Source organism: Tauraco erythrolophus, chromosome 29 (genome assembly GCF_009769465.1).
Source record: "Tauraco erythrolophus isolate bTauEry1 chromosome 29, bTauEry1.pri, whole genome shotgun sequence".
NCBI lineage: Eukaryota > Metazoa > Chordata > Aves > Musophagiformes > Musophagidae > Tauraco > Tauraco erythrolophus.
In genome coordinates, this window is record NC_141493.1 from 4,782,748 (window position 1) to 4,806,690 (window position 23,943).

General features: G+C 47.9%; 1 protein-coding gene across 4 annotated transcripts in view; it reads left to right on the forward strand.

Annotated features, from left to right (window-relative positions):
• Nucleotides 1-4,113: 4,113 nt before the first annotated feature.
• The window catches only part of GFPT1 (glutamine--fructose-6-phosphate transaminase 1), a 36,884-nt gene continuing 17,054 nt past the window's right edge, over nucleotides 4,114-23,943 (forward strand). For 2 of the 4 annotated variants that reach the window (XM_086628020.1, XM_086628019.1), the window contains exons 1-8: nucleotides 4,114-4,161; nucleotides 14,963-15,070; nucleotides 15,488-15,595; nucleotides 16,964-17,089; nucleotides 17,876-17,934; nucleotides 19,798-19,932; nucleotides 20,908-20,969; nucleotides 21,752-21,831. In XM_086628020.1, the coding sequence (XP_086484146.1) occupies nucleotides 4,155-4,161; nucleotides 14,963-15,070; nucleotides 15,488-15,595; nucleotides 16,964-17,089; nucleotides 17,876-17,934; nucleotides 19,798-19,932; nucleotides 20,908-20,969; nucleotides 21,752-21,831 (685 nt within the window). In that variant the 5' untranslated portion in view covers nucleotides 4,114-4,154. Of the gene's footprint in view, nucleotides 4,162-14,962; nucleotides 15,071-15,487; nucleotides 15,596-15,965; nucleotides 16,233-16,963; nucleotides 17,090-17,875; nucleotides 17,935-19,797; nucleotides 19,933-20,907; nucleotides 20,970-21,751; nucleotides 21,832-22,752; nucleotides 22,807-23,943 lie in introns of those variants that run through there. The other 2 variants (XM_086628018.1, XM_086628021.1) reach the window with 2 other exon arrangements.

The window sequence follows — 23,943 nt, forward strand, 5'->3', positions numbered from 1 at the left end:
TTACTTGTTAGAAATGTGAAAATAAATATTTTAGCAAAATATTTCCGCAGCTCTCATGGAGAGTGATAACCTAGTCATTTAAATGACCCACTCGGGATTTGGAAATTGGGTTGGAATTACAATGTTTTCTTTACCATTACGAAGTAGGCAGTGCCTGATCTTACAAGTATATCGATGACAAAATTCCCCTCGAGGCAGGCTCAGGCTGTCCATAAGAGAGAGGTGGTGCACATGTCATCGCCAGCAAACTGTAGAACAGCGAGTAATGTTTCTGGTTTCGCAAGAAATAGAGCTTTTTAGGCCTGATTTGTCAATTTAATGCCCTATATAAGCCAGAACTGAAAACAGCAAAGTAGCTGTTTTGTGTGTTAAGTAAAATGTATCTCTTAACGATGAGATCTTTGCTCTTCAATAAAGCAGCACTAATCGCTGCCAGGTACAGTAAGGATCCAGTTCTGCCTCTGTATTTCCAGTCTTGTTTTTAACGGGGTTTCAGTTTGTACAAATAGGACCGAATTAAGCCTGCACTTAGAGGCTGAAGATGAGGCATCTTGAGACTGAAGAGATTCCATGTCAGCGTGTATCCTGGGTGTCCTCAAGTTCCTCCAGCTCAGTGGTGGAGAGAGAAGAGCACGACGCTTGTGTCCCATCCTCTTTTATCTGTTCTGTCCCAGTACAAAGTAAGCTCATTAGGGCAGTGGTTGCCTTTCTACAGCATAAAGCACTGGGGGGCTCTCCAGCTCTGGATAAACAGGAGCAGAGGGAAGGGGGTTAAGTGCCACTTGGGGAACAAAACCAAACCCAACTACTGGCAGCATTAGCAATAACCATAAACTCTAATACTATGCTAGCCCAATGTGGTGAAATCGTTAGCCCAAATCATTAGGAGTTTCTGTGTGAAGCTTCCAAGCTCTGTCTGGAACAGCTTAGTTCATGGAAAGAATCCCTGTTAGTGAGCGGTGTCCCGTCTCCTCCACTCCCCCAAAAAACCTTTCGCATTCACGGACACTGAGGCAAACAGAGGAATATAGTAATGACCGTTCAGTGTGTAGCTTGGGAGTTGAGGTGGCCAGCGTCCTCTGTGGCATTATGGGATGTAATGGGATGTTCTTGCAGTTCTTTTTTTAAAGAGGGCTCTTCGCTTAGGGGGCTGGGAAGCTGTGCTGTACCTTAATGGTCAGGTCAGCAAAGGGTTGGGTTTTTTTTTTTTGACTGCAGTTTTCTATAAATTGCAGTTTAGTCATTACATTTAAAATAGTAATGACTGCTTGAAATTATTCTGGTATTTTCTTAAAGTAAATAAGTAATTTGGTATTTTTGCTGTGCCGTAGGTAAGTGCAAAATTACAGTCTGTTATTCTGCTGTTTTTATTTTCACCCGTCAGGTAGAGAAAACACAAAATCCATTTGTGTTTCCTAAGCACTCTTCTAGCACTTTTACAGGCCAAGTTGGATACAGCCATCTAAACTCTTGTCATCTTGAAACTTCGCAGGTGGAGATAGGCTTTTTGTCAGGATGTGACTCGTTCCATGCCTCTAGGAGAAATTAGCCTGTTTGTCTGTAAGGCAGCCTGCTGGTAACGCTGTAGTGTGCGATGGGAAGCAGTCGACGGTCACAGCCTTCGCCGACAGCGTTGTCGGAGCAGGTACTTTCAGCACAGTAGCAGGAGGAAACAGCTCGTGTTACCTGATGTGAATACTCCAAATGCATTGTGTCAGGGATCAAATACTCCAAATGCATTGTATCAGGGATCAGATACTCCAAGTGCATTGTGTCAGGGATCAAATACTGAAAATGAATTGTATCAGGGATCACAAACCATCTGCTTTTCAGGAGGTGATAGTGTGCGATTTGTCTAAAATTCCAGACTTTAGCCAGAACTTCTGTATGAAGTGAAGTACGTTGAAGGAAGTGGGTATTTTTTTACCAACCACGACCCCTTTCTGTTAATTTTGAAAGGCTCACGTGTGAGAGAGAGTTCAGGAAACTTTTCACGATCCTGTGTTCAGTAGTAACTGTCACATCTACATCCACATGAGCTGTATGTGGAAGTAAAACCAGGTACTGTACGTACAGCAAACCTCGGAATAAAGTAACGAGTTACATAGGGGATAAATACTGGCTTTTAGGGGGAAAAAATTAAATAGCCACTTCAGGATTAAATGTGGAGCTATATTTCTGTATGTGTAAAATTCTGAGGAATTCGCATGAGATGAGTACATACGGATGGATGAGTTAGCCTCAGCTTGAGGGATTCTTTTCCATCATCACATATGGTGTAGCTATAAGTTGTAAAGTTTGGTATTTGCTGTGTTGCTAACATGAACATTTTAGGAGTGTTTTTAAGCCTTGTCATGCTTCTTCAGGTCAAGGGCATCCCTTTTTATAAGTAGGGTCATGTCCTTTCAGTTTGTCTTCAGGTCATGCTATAGATTGTTTTAGGTTTGTAGCAAATATCTGAAGAAATTCTGCTAGTGGCAAGAAGCCATTGAATGGTTTGGGTTGGAAGGGACCTCAAAGATCATCTAGTTCCAACCCCCCTGCCATGGGCAGGGACACCCTCCAGTACACCAGGTTGCCCAAAGCCCCATCCAACCTGGCCTTGGACACTTCCAGGGATGGGGCAGCCACAACTTCTCTGGGCAACCTGCTCCAGTGCCTCAGCACCCTCAGAGGGAAGAATTTCTGCCTTAGATCTCATCAAAATATCCCCTCTTTCAGTTTAAAGCCATTGCCCTGTGTCCTGTCACTCCCCGCCCTTGTCCAAAGCCCCTCTCCAGATTTCTCGTAGCCCCTTTAAGTACTGGAAGGTGCTGGAAGGTCTCCCCAGAGCCTTCTCTTCTCCAGGCTGAAGAGCCCCAACTCTCCCAGCCTGTCTCCATGGTCATGAACCGGGAGCTGCTGCAGGGCAGCAAAGAAGCTCCCAGTCTAGCAATAAACCAGCAGGTGAACTGGGTGTGCCTGGTCCATCAGTAACAGTTTGATCAGCGGCTGAAGCTGAGGAGAGCAGGATTTCTCCTGTGCCAACGTATATTGTGTGTATTTCTGGTGATCACCTTTGGTTTGCAGTATTACGATGGGTTAGTAATTCCCTTCTCATCCGGGAAATCAGTTTCTGCTGCCACAAGGCATTCAGCTTCCCAATTAAAGATGTGGCAGTGGAAAACCATAAAAATCAGAGTTCGAAGTCAGCCCCTCCTCCACCTTCCCGGCTGGCCAAGGGGAAACGAAGCACCGAGCAGCTCGGTTCCAGGTTACGGTTCCCCAGAAGATGGGAGCCCTTCCTGCTTCTGTTTGTGTTCTAATGTTGCTGGTTGTTTTCTGTGCTTTTTAAGGAAATCTTTATTGGCCTTTTTAGCGTCAAGATAAGTGAACGGCATTTTTCTTGAGGAGGGGTCGGTCTCTTTGTAGCCTTAGGCTTTTAGTGAGTTATTGGAACAGCGTTGGGTGGTGGTAGTTGCATGTGGGCATTGTAACTAAGCTGTGCCAACAAGGACATGGCTCCTTTGTCAGTCGCGCCCATCCCAGTTTGCTTTGCAGACCCATCTTAATGGTTTCTTTATCTGGCTTCTGGAAAAGTGCTATTGCAGAGCGGTCACGGTGGAAAATGAGAAGATGGGCGCCGTGGAAGGCCTCGCTGGAGCGGGAGGATGTGCGCCGTGTCGCGGGGGTGCAGGGATCTGACGGTGCTTGTTCACCGCCTGAGCCTGGAAAAGCCCCGCGGTGGGAACTCCCAACTGGGGCCTCTCCAAAGGCTGCCGCTGTTGGGAATAACCCCGGGGTTGCGCGGTTCGCGGGCGGCGCCGTGAGCCCCGGAGCCGCCCGGGGGGACGAGAACACCCTCCCCGGCGCCGCGGGGCTCCATCCCGGGGTCTGTTCCCGCCGGCCCGGGGGAAGCACTGGGGAGCCCGTTCCCCCCGCCCGCCGCCGCCGCCGCCGCCGCCGCCGCCCTTCCCTCCCCTCCCCTCCGCCGGCGGGCGCCGTCCGGCTGCCACGTCCCGGGGGCGGGACGCGGCGGGCGGCGGGGCCAATGGCGGGGCGGGCGGCGCGCCTGCGCGTTGCGCCCCGCGGCGGCGGGGGGCGGGCGCGGCGGCCCCGGCGCGGAGAGCCGGTGCGGACACGGGCACGGCAACGGCAACGGGCACGGGCGCACCATGTGCGGTAAGGGCCGGCGGGCGCCGAGCGGGGCGGGGGCAAGGCGCAGCGCGTCCCGTCGTTGTGGGACGGGGGCGGCCAGGTGCGGGTCCTGCTCCCCCGCCGCCCGAGGAGCAGCGCTAGGCCGGCCGGTGCCGTGCCGAAAGCGTGCCGCGGCGGAACAGCCCGGTCCCCGGGGCATCCCCGGCAATGGTGGGGGGGAAAAGGGGCCGGGCGCTTCAGGATCGCCTCGGTGATAGCGAGAAGGGGCCCCGTCTCCGTTATCTGAAATGTCATCATCTTGCCTACGGTCCGCGGGTGTTTCTTCAGAGGAGGCGTCTTGCAATGTCTTAATAGCTGGAAAGGGCAAATTCTCCCGAAATTACGTGCGAATGTGGCCAGAGCACACAAAAGGCCAGCGCCCCCGGTCTGCCCGAGGCGCGGCAGTACTGAAAATACGCTGTTTCCGCGGTGCGGAAGCCTGCAGGGCACTTGTGATGTTGGTGGGTTTTGGTGGAGTGGGGCGTGTGGTGCTGAGGTTGGTGACACCCCTGTGTCCGGTGGGTTTAGAGGTTGTAGTTTCCAAAAGCGACGGACGTTATAGGAAAGGGATACACGTTTCACCGGTAGCGTTTCCCAGCGTGGCTCCGGTAGTGTCAGAATAACCACTCCCACTTTGAGGTGAAATGTGTTTTTTACTGTTATTTTGTAGCCATTACAACTTCTGCCGTGGATGCTCGTAGGTCGATTCAAGTGTATTCAGCGCAGGTTGTGAGGCAGACAGGTAAATCGGTTTAAACGAGGCTTAGAAGTGTCCACTGCAGGGTTGTGCACCAGCTCGTCTCGGGGCGCTCGTGCCCCCGTGGAGCTTCCTGGTGTTGAACACATGCCGTGGGTGAAGTGGAGCACAAGCCAGTGAGGCTCGATAGCCAGTCACTTAGGTACTTTCCCCTCCCTTTTGCCACGTTAGTACAATTACTCTACCTCATCTCTTGGACGCAGGAATATAATTTAAAATTCCACTTCCTCTTTCTTTCTGTCATATCATCTTCATGTTTTTCCATGGAAATTTATGCAACAGTCATCTGTTAGCTTTTTTTATTTGTCTTTCTATGTTTCCTTCATTCATTTTTTTCTTCCCCCCCGCGTATTTTTATGCGCAAAATGAAAATGTAATTGTGGGTTCTGTACTTAATGTGCAAGTTGCCATTTCTTTCGTTGTTTCTGTGAGATTGAACTGGTACCACCTTCAAAACATCAAGTCTGTGGAGCGCTACGCAGAGGCAGTCAGGAATTCATGGTTCAGCTTATGTTTAACACTATGTTAATTTGTGTTAAAAGTGCAAAGTGGAGCAAAGCTAAGAATAGAGGGGATAATTATTATTATTATAAATAGCTTGCTGCAAGAATGTGGATGCTTTGGTGCCTCGTGCTTGCCTTATTGGAGGTCCAGCCTTTGAAGCAGGCAATATTAACATGCTGCTCTTTGTCTTTTTAACTGCAATAAGCCCTGAAAACACTGCGGGTGGTTACTCAGTTGTGTTGAAGATTTAATGTGTTTCTCCCCTTTTAGATATAAAAAAGTTCTTCTTGGGTATTGAAACATTTTGTGAAATAGAAAGAAAAGCATCAAGGGTTGTTGGCTCTGTTGTTGAGTCTTGTTCTGGGAGCCAGAGATACAGTGAAAAATGAGAGGAGGAGAGCACGTTAATACAGAAAAACAAGCCTTGGAACTGAGGAGCTTCTGAATGCAGGAAGAGCGTGGCTGGAGACAGTTAAGGTTTTTGTAGGGAACAGGAGGAGAACTGTTTGGAGTCTGAGGGTGCTGCCACGTGAACCCTTGTGACTTGTGGTTAAGTGCAGTGGGCAGAAAGGAAGGTCTGCAGCCTCCTCTGCTGCTGCCATTCGCGGGCTGGCTGGTGAGCACAAGGCAAAGCTGGTGGTGGTCTCAGCCTGCGTGAGGAAACGTTAATTGCAGGAGCATTTTGAGCTTCTTTCCATACGGCAGCAGTAGGCTCCAGCAAAGGAGAACAAATGGAGGTGTTGCCCTCTCAGATATTCCTGCAAGTGACATTAACAGGAGTTAATTGTCTGTCCTAGCTGAAGTGACAGTGGTTTACATCTTGGTGTAGAGGGCTCTGATTCCTCACGCTGTGGCCTCTGCAAGGCCTGCGCAGCCGTGCTCCGTGGTGTAGCGACAGCTGCGCAGGCCTGGTTGCTTGTACAAACCCTCAGACAAGCCTTCTGTAAGAGAGTTGTAAGTCAGGGTGTGCGTTGCTTTATCTGGCCGCACTGTCTGGGGAGTACACGGGCCACGTTCGGGTTTTTATCCAGTTCATCTCAGATCGAGGGGTAGTTATTAAGATGAGCTATTAAAAAACCCCAAAAAGGTGACAATGCTGCTGTTGTTATCTGAGTCCTCCCTGTGACAGCTTTAACACTGGAATTATCAACACAATGTTTTCAATGTCCTGATAACCTGATGTTCAGTTTTACATGCGCGTGGCCTCACAAGGTCCTGTGATCTGATGTGCTCGTGCTGCCTCACAGGTGGAGGAAGGTAGCCTCGAAATTCAGTTCCTTGATCGTAGCATATGTGATGAATCTGCTGTGTGGATGTGCTGGGTTTCTGGTTTTAATGGTGTTAGTGAGAAGTAGGTTTTGTTCTCCATCTGTGCTACAAACTTGCAGTTTGAAGACCTAGTCGGGTATAAATTGGGTGTGCTTTTGGTCTGAGTGCACCAAACCAGTTCCATGACATTTATGAAATAGTTTGGAAAACAGGTTTTTCAAGGTAGCCAGGCTCGATAGGCTGTTCTGTAAATAAGTAAAGCTGTCGTATGCCACGACTGTGTTTAACAACAAAAAGGGATTTTGGAATTTAGCTCTTGTGTTACTGGTGATTACTGTAGATAAAAACAGGCTCAAGACAGACTCAAGTTTCAAGTTTTAGGGTTGCACGTACATCAGTGGGGGCTGCCCTCCCGCCTGCCGAAATACGGTTCGTACACCCAGGCGTGTGCCTTTCTGCGAGGCAGAGTAGCGGCTCTTGCCCAGAGCGACCCTTAGAATGGGTGCACTGGTTGTTTACTCTAGACAGGAGAAATCTTGCCCTTTTTAGCTGGGGAGAGAGGTGTGTGAGTGGGTGGTAAAAGAAACATCCAGGGGACAAATGTGGTTCTTGGAGTGGATGTTTTTCTGCTTTCCTTTTTTCCCAGCGCGGGTTCGGTGAGTTGAACGTAAGCTCTCCCCTGTACAGCTAGCAGACGTGGTAACGATGGTCTGCGTGTGTCTGACCTTGTGCGTGTTCAAACCGTGCAGAGTTAGTGGTGTGTCCATACTTGGGGCTTGGCACGGCGTTCCACCTCCCCAGTCCACTGGGCAGCAAATGACAGGAGCCCACTGCAGCAGGTTTTCTGGGATTTTGTGCTGTGTTAGAACTCGCTGTTTCTGCCTTGCGTCTGTGCTGCTGTATTTTGAAGAAAAATATTTTTATCGCTTTTCCTAATTTGTCATGTATATTATGCATGTGAGATTTAGTAGCCTGCATCTAGTTTGTTGAAGACTTAAGGCCTAATGATCATCACCAGGATAAAGGATTCTTTGGAATTGCCAAGTGAATGTACTGATAACATCGTCTGTTGAAATTGTTTTAACTGCATACGGTATGGTATAAAGGAATTTGTAAATTTGACAGTAAACCTAGCCTGAGGCTTTTCTACTTTTATGGGAAAAGGATTAGGAGCAGCTATTCCTGAGTAACTCCGTGTATTCAAAACACGAAGTTTTGAAGATAATTTATTCTTACCTGGAAGTGGTGATCCATTTCATTTGCCTGTGAACTTACCATGAAATAAAGGAAGGAACATGGGCACCAAAAAGGTCACAGGAAACTAAAGTTCTCAGAAAAAGTATTTTAATGACTGTGAACAGTAGAAATCATGACTGTCCATGAGGTAAAAATGCTATTCTGTTAAAATCTGTCAGCTGCTTATAGGGAATTCTTTATGTAGCTGTCAGTAAGGTTTTGTGCTTGAACAGTAAAAATCGGTTCTAAGAGAGAGCTGAGTTTCACAAGCAGCTGAATACCTGTTCTGCTGGTGGTTTACCAGGTAAGGCAAACCTGCAAGAAAGGAAACGTTTTATGTTCTAAAGGATATTGTTCAATATATTTCACTTAAGAGAAGTACATGCAGGACTTCTTACTATGGTGGGTCTTAGTGTGATCCAAGAATTGTATGATAAGCTGACGGGCTTTGAACAAGTTGCTGGTTGAAATGTTTTATTGTGTAAAGCGTGACTGCTGTTCTAATCCTGAAGTATATTAGTGTCAAGTCCTGAAGTGTATTAGTGGGTTCCAGACAGGGGTATGGTGTTTTCCGAGCCTGTCAGGTATGAATGCCTGTAGCGTGCTTGCTGTTGTCTTATTTTAGCTGGGAATTGACAATTACAGACAGTGCTGGACTAGGATGAAGCTCCCAGGAGGTTTTTTTTTTTGTTTCACATAGGATGTATTTCACTTTGAAGAATGCCACCTCAAGGCTTGTCAAGGGAGCATCGTTAGATGTCATCCATATATCCTGTTTTTTTGTAATTCTTCCTCTTTCCAGCTTGTTCTGGAGAGCAGGTGTGGCGTTAGTACTGAGAGACATTTGCATTGAGTGATGTCGGAATGTGTAAGTTGAGCTGAAACTGAAACTCCTCCTCTCAGGTCCGGTAGGGACCAGAAGTTCACGGCGGGTTGGTTTCAGGAACGTGGACTTCAAGGTCTCTGTTTTCAACACCTGGCATCTGGGCTGGCAAGGGGCGTGTGCTGGTGGTGCGCCAGGTGGGGCCCTGATAGAAATTTGCTAGATTTGTGTTGGAATTTCATCCAAACCAACATGTTTGCGTTGAGTGTTGTGATTTAAACGAATTGTCACTGTGACAGAAAAATCGGCGCGTTGTGACGGAGTGCTCCTCACGGAAGCCTTCAAGCAGCTGTGAAGGTCTGTGCAGTTCGTGTCTTTTCATCTTTGAGTTGCGTGGATTGATTTGAATATAAGCACAGGGAGGGAGCGAGCGAGGCTTTAACGAGGCATTGGGATTTGGAGAAGAACGTGTCTCTGGTGTGCATAAGAAAGGTCTTTTATGGTCTAAACTGAAGGTAGAGTTGCTGTGTGCCATCCCACGTCTGCCGCGTTCCACCCCAAAGCACGCCACGTCTGGGAGCTGGATGAAGTGGTCCTTTGTTCAGCTTGTGAGTAAAAAGAGGTTCTTTCCTTGAACGGCCAGGGCTGTGTGTCATAGAATCTTAGAATCATAGAATCATAGACTGGTTTGGGTTGGGAGGGACCTCAAAGATCATCTAGTTCCAACCCCCCTGGTATGGGCAGGGACACCCTCCACTACACCAGATTGCTCAAAGCCTCATCCAGCCTGGCCTTGAACACTGCCAGGGATGGGGCAGCCACAGCTTCTCTGGGCAACCTGCTCCAGTGCCTCAGCACCCTCAGAGTGAAAAATTTCTTCCTTAGATCTAAACTAAATTTCCCCTCTTTCAGTTTAAAGCCATTGTCCCTTGTACTATTACTGCATGCCCTTGTAAAAAGCCCCTCTCCAGCTTTCCTGTAGCCCCTTTAGGCACTGGAAGGTGCTGGAAGGTCTCCCCGGAGCCTTCTCTTCTCCAGGCTGAACAGCCCCAACTCTCTCAGCCTGTCTCCAGAGCAGAGGTGCTCCAGCCCTCGCATCATCTCCGTGGCCTCCTCTGGACCCGCTCCTGTCACGCTGGGATGTATCACCTGAGTGCTCCTCACGGCACATCTGCACAGATGGGAGCGAAGGTTCGAGGTGTAACTGGAGCAAAATGGTGTCTGCAGAGCCCCTGTTGATGGCTTGTAGGAGAAATAAACGTTTTTTCAAAAATATGCTTAAATCAGCCAAGCATAACAAGCGTTTAATGCTGTGGGTCTTTTTTTCCTCGTCAGTTTTATGTCGAGGGCAGTGGAATTGTGCTTAAAGATGGAAGTGATTACAGCTGTGATTACTGATATATTCCTGAATAATCCAATAGCGAGGGTAAAGCTGGTAAAAGTGCTGTTTTCTAAATGTGGGCTGAAACTTTCTCTGGCTATGAAGAACCCCATCATTATGGGACATTTGGAAAGGAGAAAATTAAATGCATTTGAAAATATTTCCAGTAAGTGAAACTGCTATTTACACATAATTCATCATGATCAGATGTCATACAGGGGTGATAAGCCTTCCAATATTTGATTTTTAGCTTGCAGGTTAGTAAATCATGCATTTCACAAGGCTCGTGCTCCTTTCCACCCGCGTTATTGTCCCTTTTTTTTACTGTAATTAGGCGTCATTTTTACATATTATTCTACATGTTTTATCTTTTTTCTGCTTTCTCTAAGGTGAGTTTTAAACCTGCTTGTCTTATTTGCCTTCTCATTTGTAAAAGGTGTCGATGACAGCTCTTAGAATTGTGTTTTCATAGTGGTGTCTCCAGTATCACTCCAGCTATTTTCCTGCCAAGATCTAAAAGCTGAACTGAATCAAAACCGAGTCTCCCAGTGTTTACACGCTCATCTTTTTTGAAGAGAGTGTCTGCATATTTCGCAGCGTTAATACTATATTTGCATTTCTTTTAGTTGACTTGCTTTCCCCAGTCTCTGTGTTTTCTGATAAAAAGCACTGAATTCCTTAGGGTTTTTTCGGGGGGGTTTTGTGGCATTCTTAGTCTTAGATTCAGATGTTTTCTGCAGTCCTCGTGAATAATCTTAATATAATTGTACAGTAATTAATAGATATTTTTCAATGCCGGAGACAAATGCCAAGTTGGCTCTGTTCTAGATGGAAGTTTTCTGTTTGTTTACAGTACAAATAAAAATAAACACTGCTGGTTTTCAGTCTCATTCCAGACGGGCCATCCCTTCCTGGAGGAAGTTGGTTTCTACTTCGTGCCCATTCAGCACATGGCATTTTGTTGTACGCTGCTAGCGGTTGTGATCTGTGACAAGGAATCCAGTTTTGGTTTGTTGGTTTGGGTTTTTTTTTCAGTTCAGGTGTGACTGAACTTGTTAAAATATGCAGAGAAAATAATATTTCCAGCCACTGTCTGGTTTAGATTCAGATTTAACAAAGATGTCCAAAGTCAGCCCTGGTTAGAGGGAAACAGTTCTGGTTTTAAGCCGTTTTTTTTGTTCAGAATCAGTTGTAATCCTTGTGCCAGGAGCAGGATGGAGACTAAAACAATCAATTCACATTTGTGAAAGAATTTTATGACAGGAAGCTGAGTTTCTGCCTAATAATTGTGCCCATCTATTGAGTTAGACCTTTTTTTTCACATGGTGGACTCAAAATAATGGCCTTGCTGGGATCTGTGTGGAAAGTGCTGTGCAAAGTGATCTCCTCTGGGACTTTGAGCGAGGCACCGTGGTGTCTCCTCGGTGTCCGCCTGCTCTGCTGGGGCACCTGTGTCCATTACAGCTGTGCTGGTGGGGTGTTCAGGAAGGGACACACGCTCTGTGCTCGCTGCGATGGCTGCGCTGGGCACCCAGGTCTGCCTCAGGGGAAAACACCCTCGTTTAAAATGCAGCGTCACGGCCTGGATCGAGCTGGGTTTGTAGCTGCGTGCCTGGTGGCGTCACGGGGCGATGGCTGTGTCCCTCGGGCACAGAGCAGGGCTGCCTTCCCATGCCCCTGGCATGCTGCTGTTTGCAGAGGCCTGAAGGTGCTGGTGGGCAGCCAAGGTGGCAGAGCAGACCCCCTGCACTAAGCTCACTGTCCTGTTCTGCACCACTTCCCTTCCACCTTTCCTACAGCCCTCTTTTCTCCTCCCTTCCTGGCATACTCCCGTCCACGCACCTTTCGCACGCCGTCCCTTCCCCAGACCTCGCAGCGGTTCTGTTTCACCCCCTGCGCGCCAGCTTGATGACCTCTTCCATTCTTGCCCCCTAGTCGCTCAGCAGGGCGCCCTGGAGTGAAGAAGGCCTCCGCTGTGCTCCCGTCAATGCGGCTCTTGTGCCTCACACCGCTGCTGCTCACTGGGAAGGACTTCCAGGTGCTGTCTTGCTGTGGCCAGCCTGACGTTCAGACTCCAGAGCGCCTTAGCGCTCGTCATCATCGGTCTCCATTTGCTCAAAGAGCATATCCCACTGGAGTGGCCTCTGGTGGTGTGCCGTGATAGTGGTACCTTAGTGGGTAGCTGTGTGCCCAAGCAGGACTGGTTATTCCAGAGTGGGACAGCTGAAATGCCAGCGGGGGGGATGCAGAGGTTGTGGGTGCTTCTGGAGAGCTGTTTGATGGGCCCGGCTAATGCCGGCACCGTGGAAAAAGGCATAAGGCTTCAGGATCTGGGTGGGAACTGGGACCCTTTGTGTGCACTTCCAAGGTGCGTAACACACAAAGAGAGGTTTCAACTCTGGAATTATTTAGCTAATTTGGAAAAACGTAAGCAGGGTTCGTGATTCTGTAGTTACTCGTGCTGAAGTAGCTTTACTTTGGTGCCACAGTAGGTGGCTTTGGCGTAAGGGGAAATGTCAGGAACTGCTGGAACCCAGCATGTCTTTTTAGAGACATCTCCTGTGCTTATTTTCCCTGCTTTGTGGGGCACACTGGTTATTTTTGTGTGTAACACCGCCGCTGCATTGGGCACCTGTTTGGGAGGTTTCCGGTAAATACGGAGAGAGGGACTTTTCCAGCTGCCCGCTAACAAAGCTTTGTGCTCCTGTTGTGAGACCTGGAAGTCAGTTAAAGGATTTTAGGCACCCAGGATGTAGCTGAAATGTGCCGTCCTTCAGCCTGGATGGCAGCTCTTTGGAGTCGGTTCGCTTGTAAAAACCGGGAGGCTGCTGTCTGCCTGAGGAATGCCGTTTTTAGAAACGGAACAAACCAAGTATCTCAAATCGGAAAACTTTTTTTTTTTTTTTTTTTTCCAGAAGGGTGGGGAGGAGGGTTTGGAGATTGCGAGCGTGGGGGAAGTGTCCTTCAGAGGGAGCTTTTAAAATACAGCAGAGGTTGTTAACTGCTGTTAGTGCTTTATTATCTGCTGAGGTTTCAGCTGTGAATTGCGAGGTTTGTGGAGGAGAACCTCACCTTGTCCGTGTAGTTACTGGAACCAGTGTTCAAGTTGGACACATGCCATAGGAGATGACAGCAGCAGGGCTGTGTGCCTGGTTGGTTTGGGATGTCAGGAGCAGTGGGAGTGAAACTGCAAGTTTTTATAAACTTGGTCCTGATACAAGTGGTTGTTATAAAAGGCTTTGAGTTTTGGGGAAATGAAGGTAGGAGCAAAAGAAACCAAGTGCTAAGCTTGTTTTTCTCTTTTTTTTTTTTTTTTTTCCCCCTTTCATCTGACTAGGTGGTTTAAGAAAGAGGAACAATAAAGTACATCTAATTTTTTTCTAGCAATGTGGAAGAGAATGAGAGAGACACGGTGTGCTCTTTTTGTAGCAGAACTGCAGGGAGATGTAATTTCCAGTGCTGGTACTTTGGGAATGAGAGGATGAAGCTTGTGACAAACTCGTCCTGAGACCTGTAGCCAAAGACCATGGAAAGGGGAGAAGGAATGGGAAAGTGTCAGAATGATACACGGCTGCATTCCACCTTGTTGTCACTGCTCAGGCTGAAAAGTCCCTTGTAAATGTTTCAGCACTTTGCTATGTGGTATTCAGCACATCCATCAACTGAGTAGCCTGTATTTCTACTTAGAAAATAAATTAAAACATCAAAAAGCTTTGAATTATTTAATTCCCAAACAAAACCAGCTTAAGCATTCTTAGGTTTTTCAAATGTTCTTTAAAATAATCTGCATGTAATCATGAAGATATATGTTCCAAAAATCATCTTGGGAGTAAAATTTTTCACATGAATAGAAGTGTGGGCACTGTGAGGCAGGCTGTATGGCAGTGCTATCAGGAAAAAAAGGAAAGATTTGGGATGCCTGTAAAAGGGCTTTGTTTTTGTGTGTGTGCGACTGAACTCTGTTCTCTTCAAGAGGTTTTGATAAAGTTTCTCAAATTACAAACCTTGAATTATCAGTTGCTTACATATAAGGGTGTTTGCATGAAACCTGTTGTGCTTTTATTCCATGCAGATATTTTTCTCCTTTAAAACGTTAGAGCGAAATGGTGGATTTCAAGTACAGATGTTTGTAGCATCCAGTAAATATCTTCTCTTGCTGCTGCTTCATGATGACACCGAAGGATATCTTTCTGAAATAGAGCCATGGTTAACATTAGAGATTGAGGAATTTCTGCTTAAAAATAGAAGTGATGATTTATCTTCCTTTACAACCTACAGGAAAAATAGCTCCATTGGTTTGAGGGTGTTAGTTTGCGTGAGTTAACTCATTTTTTTCTTAATGAGTCTGTGGGAGGATCTTGGAGAAAGCTATTCAAGGAAGAATTCCTTTTGAAGATGGTTCTTTGGCACGCAAAGCTCACCGTTAGTTAACCTTGAATTTTTCATCTGGAGTGATTAGTTTCTTGTCCCTTGCGTTGTCTCCTGGCGGCTCGTTCTGTCACGTCAGTCCAGCTCACATGGAAATTCGTTCTCCCATCACGCCCAGGCTTGTCCTGCTTGGTTACTTTCAATGTCGTGAGGAGGATGCTGGCGTTCTGTGGTTAGTTTTGATCTCTTAAATGTTACTGACATCTTCTCTGTTGGACCTCAGGTGGGGTAAGGAAAACATGCAAATGCGGTGGTACCTTCCTGGAGGGGGTTCTCAGTGCAAAGGCCTGTTTGAGTTTTAACTTGGTGCGCGTACTAAGGAGATGCCAATGCAGAGTTTCCTCAGCTGTGATTTTTTCATAATATTATGCTCTCTTCTCCCATCCAGGCATCTTTGCTTACCTGAACTACCATGTTCCCCGGACAAGACGGGAAATCCTGGACACCCTTATCAAAGGGCTCCAGCGGCTGGAGTACAGAGGCTATGATTCTGCAGGTAGTTCTCTCTGAGCAACAGCAGTTCTCTTCTGAATTTTGACTCGTATATGATAATTTTCATGGTGTATTTGTGACTACCATCTTCTGCTTCTGAAGAAAGCTGAGATGGAAATTTTATGTGCCTGTGATCACGTGGTCAGAGGTTTATATTAACTTTCAGTATATAGGCTTCTATAAATGTTCTTGGTGCCTGTTATCTAAGGCTTTAAAAATACCTACAAGATGACAAACGGGAGAAAACTCACTTCTGACCTAAGGTGTTTCTTGCCTTTATTTGGAGGGTCAGCTGCAGGGAGAAAGGGCATTGTAAAAAAAAAAAAAAAAAAAAAAAAAAGACATTATTTGTTTACATAAAATACTGTAATATCCTTCCTGCACTTCATACTCTTTCTTCATATTCCATGGTGGAGCTTAGGTGTGGGAGTCGATGGCGGAAACGACAAGGATTGGGAAGCTAATGCTTGCAAAATCCAGATTATCAAACAGACGGGGAAAGTGAAGGCTCTGGGCGAAGAAGTTTACAGTATGTATTTCCCTTTCGTTCTTTGCCTGTTTTCTTTCCTTGGAATGTCCTCTCACCTCATTCGTGTTTTGAATATCACTTGTTTTACCCAGAAACACTGTATTTCCAAGTAACTGTGTATAAAGAGATGTAAACACTCACACGTGTGCTGGGAAGAACCCAGTGATCTCGTGGATGTTGTCATGAAGTCACGGAGAAGTCCTGATTTTTCAAGACAAATGAATCACATCCTATTAAAATAAAATAGACCTGAAATATACTTTAGAAAACACCCACACCCACACACCCCCAAATAAAAACCGCTGTGAACTGAGGAAAGGGGAATTACTGGGAGATAATTATTAGAGACCTAGAGCTTGGGCAAAAATGAGATATGCTCTAATAATTTCACTGATTGAATTTTAAATTTTCATATGTAACACTTGTCCCAACTAAAGGTGTCCATCCGAGTCGTGATGGCAAAGCAGTTGGCTTTCAGGAAAGCACTAACGTGTGTGTAACTGTCAAATCGATGCGAATGCAGAGTGAGGTCTTCTGCCTCTGTTCTGCCTCTTCATGTTCCCTGGATTGAAGTGTTCAGTTCATGAAATCTGTGCAGGACGCGGGGAAACACAAAGCTGTTGGGTGTGGAATGCAGGTGAGCAGTGTGAGAATGGGAAGATGCTTTTCAGAGGAGTCAGGATCTCTTATTTGCATTCAAGAGCTGCTGTGTTGTTGTAATTTAACTTTTTTTAACCCATACTAGCATTAACCTCGCGGTGCAGAGTGCTGCTTACCCAAAAGGTGGGTAGATCTAGAGAAAACCAGGAACTGAAGAGGCCAGGTGAGGTGGTATGTGCGTTACAGAAGTAGAAGACACGCAAAATATTTCTAAAGAAATGTTTGCCTGCGCAAGAACATTGCAGGGGACACAGTTTTAAAGAGGTTGCGGAGACACTTGTGGAACAAAAGGAATATTTTTTCAAAATAACTATTAGTGATAATGGTGTGCTTTCTAGGGACTAGGGTTAGTGATGAATATTCCGACTGTAGGGGTATGGAACCATGGAATGGGCTGGTTCAGTCACAGCTGACAGTGCACGGGACATGACAGGATGGCAAGGTGCACCCCAGAGAGAGAAATTAAGATTGGGTCCTTTCTTAAAAGTTTTTTATTTTGGTGGTGTGAGCAGGAAGGGAGATTGCTTGTGTGCATCCGTGTTCTGTATCCCCTGAAAACACGCTTGATGTTTTATTGGCTTTACTGATTCTATTTCCCTGTCAGTATTGTGCTGTCCTGTAGACCCCGGAGAGCTGGTGAGACTCCGTGTTGACTTTGGGGTAGGGACAGCCCCTCAGTCCTAAAAACTTCTCCTGCTTCTGCTGCAGAGCAACAGGACATGGACCTCGACATCGAGTTTGACGTACATCTTGGAATTGCCCATACCCGTTGGGCTACCCACGGCGAGCCCAACCCTATCAACAGCCACCCGCAGCGCTCGGATAAAAACAACGGTGAGTGCGTTTGCTTGAGGAGCTGCACGTTCCCGAGCAGGTCTCGGAGCGTCTGGAAGAGGTTGCCGCTGTCTCCCATGCCTGGGGTGTCGCAGGGAGGGGTGGCTGGACCCAGGGCAGCGGGTTTATTGCAGGCCGTGGTGCTGAGCCCAGTTGCTGTGATGCCGGAGGAGTTTGGCTTTTGCCTCTGGCTATGGGGTATGTTGGGATGAGTTGCTCGTAGCAGTGAAGGATCTCGGGAGGGATTGGGATTAGTGCCCCACAGGGCCAGTGGGTGCATGGCTGAGTGCGAGGAGGAGGTAAACAGAACGAAATGGAATGGTAAGAGCTTCGTGGCTCTTCTTTAGAATCTTTTTGTTTTCCCCGTTCATTTATGATTTTTTCATGATCGTCACTGTATGGAAGGGGGTCGGTCTGCTCTGAGCTGCTGCAGCAGGTTAGTGTTCGGTGTAGCCACCGCGGAGCAGCACCGGCGAGCTGGCAGGAGCAGCGCGGTGTTTGCTGCGTCCGGCAGGCTGGAGACTGCCCAGTGCTACGTGCCTCCAGAAACTGCGGGATCTCGGTAGCCCCAGTCCCACCCGGGTCAGAATTACCTTCTGCCATGACCAGCCACGCCAGGTGGGCAGAGCACAGACATCGCACCAGGAGGTGAAACTTTCCTCTTTATTCTGCCGAGTACGGCTTTCACACAATGAAGTTTTGTGGTCTCTGTTGTCTGTGCTGCACCCCACTGCCCGGCCAGGGGGCTGGTGCCGGGGCTGAGTGGGGCCTTTCCTCTGTCTCCAGAGTTCATCGTCATCCACAACGGCATCATCACCAACTACAAAGACCTGCAGAAATTCCTGGTGAGTGACCCCTCTGTGTGTGTGTGTATGTTACTCACCCTCCCACTCCTGCTCACTTTTGCTCTCATACACCTCCCCGCTCAATCCCCACTTGTATTCTCACACTCACTTTCCCACTCACACTCACCCACTTGTCCCACTCCTCTCATTTAGCTCCTGCACTCTCACGCTCCCCACCCCTTGCACCAGTCATCCCTCGCTCACTCCCTGACTCACACTCCCCGCCCACACTCATTCTGCCACGTGTAGTCACTCGCACACTCCGCACTCACGCTCAGGGAGCACTCACACACACACTCACTCCGCATTTGCTCTCAAACCCACTCCCCACTCATGCTTTAAGCGACTTCCCCACTCACACTCATGTTCTTGCACTTACACTCACTTTCCACTTGTACATTGTTGCACTCTCGTACAATCCTCACTCCTCCACTTGCACTCCCCCTCATCCTCACACTCGGTGTGCACACGTGCTCCCCGCTCACGTCCCACTTGCATTCACATCACACACTCACACACACGCTCTCCCCCTCCCTTTTGCACTCACGTGCCCCCGCTCACACTCTTCTGCGCTCACGTGCACACTTGCTCTCACGTTCACTCCCCTGCATGCACTATGGCGCGCGCTCACGCTTCTCCGTCTGCACTCGCTCTTGCACCCACGTGCACTCTCACTCCCCCGCTAGTGCTCGCTTGCACACTCGCTTCCGTTTGCACTTACTCTTGTAACCATGTGCACTCTCATCCTCACTGCCAGACACTCACACTCACTCCCGTGCTCTCCCTCTTGCACTTGCTCTCCCTCTCCCTCCCTTGCACTAATGGAGTGGGAAGGCAGGAGGGAGGGAGAAGGAAAAGGAAGGAGGTACAGATGGAGGAGAAAGGAAAGGTGGAAGGAAAAGGGAAGAAGAGGGAATGAAAAGGAAAGGAAGTGAAAAGGAGGGCAAGGAAACGAAGGAAAGGGAAAGGAAGGGAAGAAGGAAGGAGATGGGAGGCAAGAAAAGGAAGGGAAGGAATGAAAAGGAAGGAAATGGGAGGAAGGAAAAAGAATTAAGGAAGAAAAGGAGTCCAAGGGAAAGAGAAGGAAGGAAGGGAAAGAGAGGCAATGCTGGAAAAGGAGGAGAAAATGAAGGAGGAAAGGAAGGGAAGGACAGGTGAGGAAAAAGGAAGGCCATGAAAAGGGAAGGCAGGAAAGAGGGAAGGAAAAAGGAAAGAAAGCAGCAGAAAAAGAAAGAAAAAAAGGGATAGTCAGGAGAGAGGAAAAAGGGAAGAAGGAAGGAATTAAGAAAGGCAGAAAAGGAAGGAAGAAGAAAAAAGGGAAGGAGGAGGAAATGCAGGGGGAAAGAAAAGGAAAGGTAGGAAAGAAGGAGGAAGAAGGCGGGGAGGAAAAGGAAAGGCAGGAAATATGGAAGGATGGCAAAGGGAAGGTAGGAAAGCAATAAGGAAGAGGAAAGGCAGAGGAAGGAAGGATGGAAAAAGGAAGGGCAGGAAGGATGAAAGCAGAAGGAAGGATGAAAAAGAGAAAGAAAGGCAGTATGGAAGGATAAAAGCAAGGAAAGGCAGGAAAGAAAAAGTAAGGAAAAAAGGAAAAGCAAGAAGAAGGAGAGAGGGAAGGTGGGGAGGAAGGCAGGAGAAAAAAGGAAAAGCATAAGAAAAAGTTGAAGAAGGAAAGGGAAGAGTAAAAAGGTAAAAAAGGAACGAAAAAGGCAGGAAAAAAGGAAGGAAAAGGAGAGGCAGGAGGGAGAGGGAAGCAAAAGAGAAGGAAAGAAAGAAGGAAAGAGGAAGGAAAAGGAGGATAGAAAGAAAGGGAAGAAAAGGAAGGTAGGGAGAGGGCTGGTTGCCCAGCGCGTGCTGTCGCTGCAGGAGAGCAAAGGCTACGACTTCGAGTCGGAGACGGACACGGAGAGCATCGCCAAACTGGTCAAGTACATGTACGACAACCGGGACAGCGACGACATCAGCTTCACCACCCTGGTGGAGAGGGTCATCCAGCAGCTGGTAATGCTGGGAGCAGGGCGCGGGGTGGGGACAGACTGGGGGACGCACACCAGTGCAGACAGACAGACTCAAAATAACAATGGTACCCTGGCACTGGTGCCCGTGCCAGGCTGTGTCCCGGGACGTTCTGCGGCACACGCCGAGGAGCGTTTTTGTCTTTCCTACCTCTGACAGTTTATCCTGGACACACGTTTGTGGTTCTTCAACGCTCGTCAATACTTAGTGAAAAATGTCGGAATTTTGGGACACAGCAGGATCTTGGGCAGCGGGCCCCTGGTGTGTTGGGTGGTGAACGTGTGGGCGGTGGGAGCTGGTATGGGACAGCATGAAAAGAAGTCCCTGCTTCCGATCTTTCCCGAATCCTCCCGCTGGAAGAGGTGCTGACCCCTTGTGGGAACTGCCCTGCACAGCCGGGCTTCCACGTGTCGGCTCCTGCCGAGTCGTGCACAGGAACAGCATCCAGCCGCGGTTCATCCCTTGTCCCTGAGTGTGTTGTGCACAAGACAGTTTTCCAGGGATTGGCTTGGCAGGAGCCGTGGTAGCAACAGACCAACAACACGTTTTGCTGGTGGCTGCGGTGGCTCAGCTTTACGTTCAGTGGCACCACACCTGAGCAAACGCCCCAAAGTCCTGGCACTTCTTTGATGGGGTCTTGGCGTTTCCAGTCCCCTCGCTGCGCCCCGAACGGACGCAGGAGCGCTCGCACGGGTAGCCAGCGATGTCTGAGTGCCGCGTCTGGGAGTTCACGGGACTCAGACATGGCTGAGGATGAACCACCTGGGCTCAGGGGAGGGACATTCTCCCAGAGTAAGGTGCCTGGAGCTTCTGGTGGCTCTGCAGACGGCTGTGAAGCCACCTGCTCAGTATCTCTCACTTATTCGCAGAAACAGGGGTGCAGCTTCTGCGCTGGGATTCCCGAAATGGTGGCCTGGGCCTCAAACGCAAGATAAAGAGTTTGTGTTTCTCTTGTTCCAGGAAGGTGCTTTCGCCCTCGTGTTCAAAAGTGTTCACTATCCCGGCCAGGCGGTCGGCACCAGGTGAGTGTTGCCGTGGGAAGGATCATTCTTGTTGCACCCTGTGTGTCTCTTTTTGTCCCCCCAAGTTAGAGGACAACGGAGTAGAAGTTGTTCTCGTCACGCTGTGTATGCTGGGGTGAGGGCGGCTGTTGTTTTTCATTTCTCTTCTCTTATTTTGCATTTATCATAACAGAAAATTCCCCAAAACGTTTCAGAAATTTCTCAGTGACCACCTGTGTCACAGCTGGTCTGGAACAGCTTTTTTTGCAGACTCTGATTGCGAGAGCTTTGAAAGCAGATGGTTTCTTCCCTTCCTTTGTCTTTGCATTTGTGGTGGCATTGGGACAAGTTCTCCATTTGACTTAAAGTTGGGCCAGCGTGGTGGTCAGCTTTTCTTCTCCACTTTCGAATGTCAGCGTCAGTCGGGTTGGTTTAACCACACACGCCCCGGCATGGGTTTGAATTTCGGTGCCAATCGCTGTATGTACAGTGAGCAACAGCCAGCGTGTTCCTGGTTCAGGTGGCTGTGGGATTGCAGTTGCTCTTGCAGGGTTTCGGCTGAACTTGAGACGGATTCCTCATGTCCTTTATCGTTCCTCATCTCTTTGCCCTGTGTTTATCCAGAGATTCTTTCGCTGTCGTGTGGCCTCCCGTGTTTGCAGCACTAACAGCTCATCTGGGAGGAGCTCGCTCTGTTGTAGTCTGGTTCAGTTGCTGGGCTGGGGAACAGCAGTCCCGTGGGGTCGGGTGTTGGGCGACGAGTCTTTGGGCGCCGCGGGTTGTAACTCGATGTCTTCCCGCAGGCGAGGCAGCCCCCTGCTCATCGGGGTGCGCAGCGAGCACAAGCTCTCCACCGACCACATCCCCATACTCTACCGGACGGGTGAGTGTGAGCACCCCTTCCCCACAGAGACCACCCTCCAGTCGCGCTCAGACCGACCTACACGTGGAGTTTCACGCACAGTTGTGTGCTCTGGAATACGTGTTACACTTTTAAACTGTACATTAAGCCATTAGAACAAAAGAGATTTTATTTTTTGAAGTTTTCACCACGTGCTATACCACCACATACCTCAAGTTAGTCTCTAGTTTTATCATGGAAGCTTTAGTGCCCAATGGTTGCAAGGAAAACACATCTTAATGCAGCAGAACAGAACAAAACGGACTAGAATAGTTCAGTACAGCCAAGTTAACAGTTAAACTCAGATACTTTATATTTTGCGTGGCGTGTGGACGTTCCTGGACGCGATTGTTTTCAAGACCAAAACTGACCGTGCTTCGTGGGCTGTAGGCTTTTCACTGCCACAAACCTGACATTCCTCTGCCCCCGCCCCCGCCGTGATTTTTAGAAAGTAGAACGCCGTTACCCTCTGGGTGGCAATCTGCATGTATGTTGTCTGTCCATCCTTCTCTCACACGTGTGTTTTACCACCATAGACACGTAGTTGCACCCTTGAAAATGAGAAGTGGCTCAGAATTCTCCTGTAATTTACCGTTGCCAGAGGAGTCTGGCCCCGTTCAGTTGCTGGGCACTGAACTGGTTCTCTAAGCACTGCCATGATCAAAAGGACTGGCTGTCACAGTGTGTTTTGCTGCTTCCTAACGGTGTTGCTAACGATACCCTGGTGCAACGTAACGTGAAGAACCAGTCCCAGTAAGCCCTGCCTGCGTTTACTCTTGGTTGATGTTGGATAATTAGCAGTAATCCTTAATGTTTGTATGTAACACTTTTTTTTTTTTTCAATGATTACCTGAAGTTTGTTTTTTGTTTGTTTTTTTTTTTTTTTTCCAATTACACTTTCAGCTGTACAATCTATGGATCATTCTTTTGATGGAATATCCATAAAAATGGAGGAAGGTGCCTACCAGAGAAAAATCTAATACTTGAAATTTCAGACAAATCCTCCAGTTCCTTAGGAAGGGAATTATCAATGAGATGAATATGCATTGTCTCTTTAATATGTGGTTATTGCTTTCCGTGTAGTGAGTGATACGAGTGGGATAATCTTGAACAGAAGCACCGTGAGCAACACACAAGACAATCCACCCATCGCTCCACCCATCCCATTTCAAATATTCTGACATGATGCTCAGCGTGTGCCCCAAACGGATGACTTAGTGCAGGTTGTGCTGTGTGCTCCCTGCAGCTCTGCTTACAGAAGGAAACAATAAATTACCTTAAAACCCCCACCAAACAACAGAGTGAAGCCCTGCTAGGGGGCTGCTAACAATCCTAATGCAAGCGTTCCCGAAATTCCTTCTGGAGTTCAGATTGTCAAAGAGCCACATCCTCCCTCCTGACTGTGGTGTGAACCTGAATGGCAGCTTCTGCTGGAAGCAGTAAGGTTGACCTGAGGCTGGAACTAAATTCCCTTTGCTCACTTATCAGGGTGAAGCATTTTGAATTCACTTTAAGCACTTAATGTGTTTGAAGGCTGACCTGTCATGTGTGACACGATGAAGTAAGGTCCCATCTGAAGCAGGAGAGTGCTTTGCTGTAGGAGGGGAGGATCTGATTCTTAGCTACTGTAAAAAAAAGGGATTCCAGCCTGAGGCACTGACAGCTCAGCGAGTGAAATCCGTGCTCTTTTGCTGGAGGAGAAACAAACCTCGGTTTGTTGAAAGGTGAACTCTGCTTGTTCTCTGTCAGAAGCTGGTTTATCTGAATTCGAACACTAGGCAAGGTTTTGTTTCTTTTTACCAAAGACATCTCTCTCCAGTCAGTGTGAAGTGTTTAGAGCAAAATTCTGAAGTCAGGTTAATTCCCAGAGGTTTTAAGAACCGAAGTCCCTCAGCTCTCAGTGACTGTAAGGCTCTTCTGAAAAATGGACCATATGAAACGGATGGATTAGAGAATCTTTGACTATAATCATTGTTCTGTTTGTTGTATAACGCTGTCACCCGGAAACACCTCTTACTGAAATCAAAACTGTAATGCTGCTCAAGGAAGAATCTGCTAAGCAGCAGCTGTGCTGTAGTGCCTTTGCAGAACTGC